Below are 7458 nucleotides of genomic sequence, written 5' to 3' on the forward strand. Positions count from 1 at the left end.
GACAAAGACGCGAAATGCCAAAGAAAAGAACAAGAAGCAGACAAACAGATGTGTGACTGTGTTGCCGTGAGTCTGATGTGAGTCTTTCCTCGTGTTTCAGATGTGAGCGACCACTCGGACATGTACGCGGCGGGCGCAGGCAAGTCTCCCGGGCAGATGGCGTACCCGGCCTTCACCTTCCCCGGGCCGCAGGGGCTGGGCCAGGCCAAGTCCGGCCAGGTGCAGCCGCCCTTCTTCCACCACCAGCTGTCGCTGCAGGAGGACCAAGGCATCGACATGACGCAGGTAAGCTGTCACTGCCTCTTTTCTTTTGTTCATTTTTTTTTAAATGTCATTTTGTTTTATTACTTCCATTTCTTCCGCGACCCGCCTCAACTTGTGGCGGCAAAAGGGAAGTCCTCTCCATTCATGTTCCTCTCTCCGCCTCTCTCTCCGCAGAGCCCCGGAAGGGACAGCCCCGGCTCCTCGGGCTCCGGGTCGGGCTCCGGGTCGCGGCACAGCACGGCCAGCCTGGACAGCGGGCGCGCCTCGGGGACGTCGGGGACGTCGTCGTCCGGCTACCACCACCTCGTGGTGCGCGGCATGGGGCTGAGCCAGGGCACGGCGTCGTCCACCCTGTCCTCGTCCTCCAGCCCCCGCTGCTCCATCTCGTCCTCCTCGCTGGGCTCCTCGGAGCACGGCAACCCAGGCCTGCACGTCGAGCGTCTGCTGCAGCAGGGAGTGCCCGTGAGTGTCTCACATTTTAATGACCTTCTTTTAAATTGGTAAAAAAAAAAACTGTCTTTTAACAATTAACAATTTATTTCGGTGTTGCAGGATTGTGAGGTCGTCTTGTCTTGGCTGCAAGATCTCCATTTCGAAGACTACTACCATCTGTTCATATCGGCTGGATATGATATGCCCACTATTTCTCGAATGACCCCAGAGGTACGTTGAGCCTTCTGATGTTTCATGGAGCACACACTCATGCTGGTACAAATATTAGTCTTACTTATGTTTTGTGTTTTTTTTCTTTTCATCAAAGGATTTGACAGCAATTGGGATTAAAAACCCAAACCACCGCAAGAAATTAAAATTTGAAATTGCCCAGTTAAATATTAACGATGGCCTTCCAGATTATATTCCTGTACGTAACTGTTTTAGATTGTGATGCAATTATTCCGTCTGTGTATTTTTTTTTCCTATGTTTTAATTCTTTCCTTGTATTAAACAGGGTTCTCTAGATGAATGGCTTCGATTACTGAGATTAGAAGAGTATGTAATACCTCTGCAGAGGCAAGGTTACCACTCTGTAGAAAATGTCACAACACTTGCCTGGGAAGATTTGGAGGATATTGGTATTGTGAAGTTAGGTCATCAAAAGAAAGTTCTTCTTGCAATTAGAAGAGTGCAAGACTTGCGAGCTGGAAAGCGCATACAACCTCCTCAGGTAAGTGCTTTTGCTTTGCTTTGTCACATGAAGATCCCAATCCTTTGACATTTCTGAGAGACATTTGATTACTCATAGAATGCATAGTGTTAGTTTTATTAGGGTGCCCATCTAAATAGAGTTAGACTTCAATTTTTCTCTTTTAAAATGACATCCTTGTATGGAGTCTAGAACAATTAATTACAATGCATGAGAAGTTCAAACCTTAAAATCTAGTCTTCGCCTTTTTGAAGCTAGTTCTTGAGTAGTAATTATGTTTCATATTGAATTTTCATTTTGTTTGTAGCAATCGTTTTTTGAATATGGGAGAAGCTATAATTCTCCTCACAATTGTACAGTCACAAACTTAAATTTATGCGTTTGGTTTTCGAAAAAAAAAAGAACTAAAAGAAATTTGCAGAAGGTTAAATATTTGGGAAGTTGAGTTCAATTATCAGAAATCCATACCTTACAATAGTCTCACCACAGCACTGCTTTGGTTTTGAAGAAGAATGTTTATGCTGTTAGCACATTTTATCAGATCAGTGTTTAACTCCACTCACAACACAATTGCTATTTCAAGATTTTGCTTTTCTTGTCCTCCTCTTGGTTTCTTTTAACAAAAATAAATGTTGTCAATGAGAAAAGTTTTAATATTTACCGGTAGTTCCTGCCAAGTGCTTTACCTTCTGCTGATACTTCTTTCGAATAAATTATTGCTAAGGACCATTTGCTGAAGAACTTCTAGTCCGAGTGGCGAGTGCTTTCCAATAAGCCCATTCCTGGCATGTTTGAAAATTAATCTATTCCGCTCTGTCATTTTCTTTGCATTTTGCTTGGAATGGATAACATGGCAGGCAATTTCTTACCCCTAGTTGTATTCCTTATAGAGGCAAAACCCTTTTTATTTGTTTACTGTTTCTGGTCTTTGGAAAAGGCATAGCATAAGGTCGGGACTTGTCCACAAAATATCCCGTGGCAATTTAAATGCCAAGTTACTTCTTATGGAGCCCTCCCATTTTGTTACTTTTCTCTCCAGAATTAAAAAAATAATAGTGGGACCTTTATGTTTCAATACTTAATTATTGTTTTACTTCCCTACCGATCAAATTTCTCCTGCGTGGGAAGTTTGGCATCATCGTAACTAGAGCGAGCACGTTATGTTTTGGTTTCCTAGGACGTGTTTGTCACTGAGGGCAGCAGCCTCAACTCCCCGGATGAGGAAGCGCTTCCCCCACTACCGCTCGTGCACAAGGCGTTTCACACCTTCCACCAGCCCTGGGAGACAGACCCGATGCGACAACAGCACCACATGGTCCTGCCTGCCTCCGCATTCACGGTGCACCAGCCGATGTACTCCACCTCTCCCGAGTTTGTCCCCATCAAGGTAGTGAAGTGAAGTCAAGTGACTTCCATGTGTTTGTCTTAGAAATTATTTTTCAGTTTTATATTTTGTTTACCTGATCCAAGGGCAAGGATGTGATGTTTTAATTTCCATCTCCTCCAAATCATGCAATCTTTTTTGGAATTGTTGGTTGAAATGATTTTTTGTGCACATTTATAATTTTTTGGCTGTGTTGGTGTCTTGTGCATGTTGTTTGCTGCACTGTGGGCATGGCAAGGAAATCTTTTTTTAATTGAAATTACAAGCAGTTGGTTACAGTATTGCTCATCAACAGCCTTTTATGACGATGCTTGTAGCTTTTTCTTGTCCCTGTTCTTGTCACTACTTGTTCTTTTTACTTCTCCCTTTAAATTTGCACAACTCTTTATCTTTTGCTGAATATTACCATAATTAGTATTCTACGATTTAATTCAGTTCTCATTTGTAGGTGATTAAATTCTGAACAAGAACTTATTTTTAAACTTTTAAACAAATATTAATTTAGGTTTTAGATAGTTAAGCAGTAGTTCGATTTTCACTAAGAGTACTCTTGCATTTGTTTTTAAATGCTTCATCCATAATATTCTTTTTCTTTTTTTTTTACAGATTCGAGGAGGCAGAGGAAAGTCTTTGGAAAGCTTAGAAGATGGCAGTGAAGTTACCCATCACACGTTCAGTCCAGAAAACACCCAGACGTTTTATTATCAACACGCTCAGCCAGCCGTGGTAAGGACAGTTCTTGTTGGAGGGGAGGAACGGGTGTTAAGCTTGCAACATTCGTCTCGTCTCACCTGTGTGGCTCTCTCTTTCCCTCAGCCCGGCTGGAGGCGGAGCTACGACGACGGTGACCTGACGCCCACCAACGAGCTGGCCAGCATGGCGCTGCACGAGGGTGGCGGCACGCTGCCCAGGCCGCGGGGCCCAGGCAGGCCGCGCCCCGTCGCCAAGGTGACGGCCAACACGTCGTCCTTGTCGTCGTCGTCCTTCGCCAGCCAGACCACCCTGCTGGCCCGCGAGTGGGACAGCCCCCGCAAGCGGCCGCCCTCGCCGCCCAAGCGGCAGTCGTCGTCCGGCGGCCGGTGCGACCTCAGCGACTCGAGCGACAGCGTGGACGGCGTGGCCCTGGGTACCAGCGGCAGGCTCATCACCACCACGGTGGAGCTGCACCACCCGCTGCCGGCCTACCCCAGCCCCTGCAGGCCCAGCCCCTCGCAGGACAGCTTCGACGACCTGCCCTTGCCGCCGCCGCCGGCCCCGTCCACGCCGCCGTCCGCCTCCGGGCCGCGGCAGCCTTCCTGGGGCAGCAGCGCGCAGGAGGAGATGCTGATCGCCAGCCTGGCCAAGCAGCCCGGCCGGACGGGCTCCGACGCTAGCTTCAAGGTGAGGCTAGCGGCCTGCGGCCTGCCCCTCCTAGTCCTCCTGGCCTCCTAGCCCCACCCTCCTAACAAAGGGTGAAATTATTATTCCCACAGCACATTAAGTTAACACTTTGTTTCCTTTTCATTTTTAGTCAAGTTCAAGCACGGAGTCTGATTCACTACCCTTTGCCAATGAGAATGCCGGAACCATCAAGCAAAGAGCAAACCGGCCACATCCAGCATTGTCAAGCCTCGACAGCAAAGAAGGAGGTAAGAATAACATACCATACTTTACCATACTCATGCTTGATGTTCCTTTACGGGGTGTAACTTATATTTCCTAATTTTGTTCGTTTTATTTCAGGTTCACACAAGCAGACAACACAACACAGGCCTTCTATGATTGACATGTATGTACTATTTAAAAAAAAGCAACTCGGCAGAGTTTTTAGAAATAAAGCACTCATAAACAGCTTGTTTTAATGGGTTTTTTTCTGTATTTCAGGAAGAAGGATGGTCCACAGGAGCCCTCAGATGTGCTCAACGATATTGGAAATATGTTAGCAAACTTAACAGATGAACTGGACGCCATGCTAGAAGAAGAAAAGCGGCAAGGTCTTAACAACGATTAGTTTTAAATGAAGAGATCTGTGATCTATGCCTGGCAGTTTCCAGTCATTCTATCATTGTTAATATATTTTTATTGTCTTTTGTTTTTTAAGCACTGATCAGAAGTGCTAAGAGTCTATGATGACTCAAATATCTGTGATCAAAGTTGTCTGTCCCTGTGATTTTCCCCAATTGCATTTTATGTGGCCATTGGTCTTAAGTGCTTGTATATCTTTTGTTTTTATGTTCTTTAATCATTTTTGTTGTGGAACATTCACTTTAATTTGCTGGTTTATTAGTTTATAGTACCTGATACTGATCAAGTGCCATGAGCTTGTGCCGCAAGGTAAACTGTGCTGATTGTGCCATTACACAAGTTTGCTTTGACTTAAGTGCTTCTTAGCCTGGACTGTTTAATTGGAGGAACAAAGCATTTGAGTCATTATTATTATTAATGAGAAACAAACCAGTCATTACTATTGTATTGTTATATTTATCATAAGCTTTTCTTTTTTATACAATGTAAAGAAGAAGTAGCTGAGTTCTTATAGCAGAAGCAGGTGCCCTACTTCTTTTTGTTGAAATCTTGTTATTCAGATTTTCATTGCCTTGAGAAGGAGAGCGAGAGATCCTGCTTTCATGAGTTGATGTTGATAATCTTTACAAAATCCATACTGGTGCACTATTGAGATAATTTAATTACCAACTGTGGCAATATGTAGCTGTGTCACAATATTTTGAATTGAGACACTAAGTAATATGTTTGGAGAATCAGCATTACTAATTAACAACTGTTGGTTATTGACTAATGACTGAAACTCATTTGAATTTGTTTGAAAGCAGAGAAACTGCTTTTAATGTGACAGTTTGCTCTTGTCTTTCTTCCAGTTTTTTGAAATTTTTTTTCTATGGCACACTAACACTGGCATTATATTTGAAACTACGCCCACATATCGAGTCTGTGATGCTATGTGCAATGTCTGAAAAAGATAGAGGAAACCACATGGTTGTGGTAGACACTTTTTGTGAATACAAGTTGATGTTTGTCCCGGATGTAATTTGAGCACAAAACCTTCTTATGCATGGAGATTATATGTTCTCTTAGTAGTGTGTGCATCAAACTCAGCACATATTTGGCATTGAAGCTTCACCATATTTTTATGTAGGTTTCAGTACAAAATGTGAATACTAATCACAGCATTCTTTTTCCATTCTTTTGGGTTATTTCTGAAGTAGGTGGGCTACATATCTGCTGCTACTTGGAAGGAAACTTTAATCCGAAGTTATGTAATTTTAAAATGTATAAATTGTGTACATGGCACTGTATCAAAACATGTGCTTCTCTTCATTGTGTTGAATATTGTAGAAATTGCGTTTATGCTACGCAGCAGTTATCTGTATGTAACCATTTGTTTACATGAGATATTAAGAAGACTGGTGTAGATTTGTTTAAAAAGGTATAAAATGTTGCAAAGATTAACAGTAACACTGTAGTTGTAGGTTGTTAAAGAAAGTATTGAGTAAAACCATTGTATTTGTAGATAAAGCAGAATTTAATTAAAAACAGTCTTGCCTTAGTATTACTCATCATTCCTTAAAAAACCCTCTATGTTAAAATTTTCTAACATTTCCATCACAATACTAGCAATACTGCACTCAATCAATAATAAAATATAAAGAAAAAATTGTGGAAACATAATAATCATATATGATTATACATTATATACTAGCAATAAAGCTTTCATCACATTGAGTTGCATAAAATACAGTCGTAAAATAAAGTATTGCCTTAATCAATTAGGCAGCACTAGAATTTCCACACATAATTTACCATACACAATTGGCAATAAGTAACTTCATGCAGCGGGGTTATTTTCTGTTTTGTCTGGATGGGCTTTGCGGGTATGGCCCTTTAGCTTGTCCTTCCTTTTAAATTGCTTCTCACAGTGCTTGCAAGTTTCAAAACTATCATCATGCTTACTTTTCACATGCCGATTTAAATTACTTTTCTGAGAAAAGGACCAACCACATTCTTTACATGAGAAGGGTTTCTCCCCGTATGAGAAAGCATATGTTTTTTCATCTGTCGGAAAGGCTTGTGACATTTATCACAGTATGTATTCCCCACCGACAACTTAGAACTTTGACATTTCCTGAGGCTTCCTGCTTATCTTTTGGTGCTGGGCACTCTTCAGTTTGACACATCTCTTGCATCAAATGAGGGCCGTCATGCGTCAACTCAATGAAATCCTGTGGAAAAATGCAATTTTTAATGATTCTGAGGAAACCTTTCTTGGCAGATAACCTATCTGAAGTAGGTATACCTCATCGGTCCAGAAGTCTTCAGGGAGGGTCGATGGGAGAGCCATAGCCATAGGGCCCTCGGGCCCCAATTCACATAAATCCCACATGATTTTTTCATCCATTCTGGCTAGCAAACCATACCTAAAAAAAATAAGTCAAGATGCAATGCAAGCAAACGATGCACAACTACCACCAACAAAACGCATGAAACACCCTGAGCAAATCTCACTTACGTTCACTAGTTAATTTACGTCCTTTCTTTTTTTTTTTAGTGCTAGACGGCGAAGAAACAATTCCGTTATTTAGATGATTTCATTCAGAGACTCAAGTTCCAGTCAACATCCACAGGTGCCTCGGCAGGTGCAGAAAACACTAGAAATAATGCTGATAAGGAG

At 42.4% G+C, this 7458-nt stretch overlaps 1 protein-coding gene across 10 annotated transcripts in view; it reads left to right on the forward strand.

Annotated features, from left to right (window-relative positions):
- Positions 1-6339, forward strand: part of LOC117649197 (caskin-2) — a 102012-nt gene extending 95673 nt beyond the window's left edge. For 9 of the 10 annotated variants that reach the window (XM_034391710.1, XM_034391712.1, XM_034391711.1 and 6 more), the window contains 11 exons: positions 101-285; positions 439-726; positions 817-927; positions 1025-1126; positions 1214-1429; positions 2586-2795; positions 3399-3518; positions 3609-4172; positions 4303-4420; positions 4515-4560; positions 4656-6339. In XM_034391710.1, the coding sequence (XP_034247601.1) occupies positions 101-285; positions 439-726; positions 817-927; positions 1025-1126; positions 1214-1429; positions 2586-2795; positions 3399-3518; positions 3609-4172; positions 4303-4420; positions 4515-4560; positions 4656-4782 (2087 nt within the window). In that variant the 3' untranslated portion in view covers positions 4783-6339. The remainder of the gene's footprint in view (positions 1-100; positions 286-438; positions 727-816; positions 928-1024; positions 1127-1213; positions 1430-2585; positions 2796-3398; positions 3519-3608; positions 4173-4302; positions 4421-4514; positions 4561-4655) is intronic. The other variant, XM_034391706.1, reaches the window with a different exon arrangement.
- Positions 6340-7458: the final 1119 nt, after the last annotated feature.

Source organism: Thrips palmi, unplaced genomic scaffold (assembly GCF_012932325.1).
Source record: "Thrips palmi isolate BJ-2018 unplaced genomic scaffold, TpBJ-2018v1 HiC_scaffold_4, whole genome shotgun sequence".
Taxonomy (NCBI): Eukaryota; Metazoa; Arthropoda; class Insecta; order Thysanoptera; family Thripidae; genus Thrips; species Thrips palmi.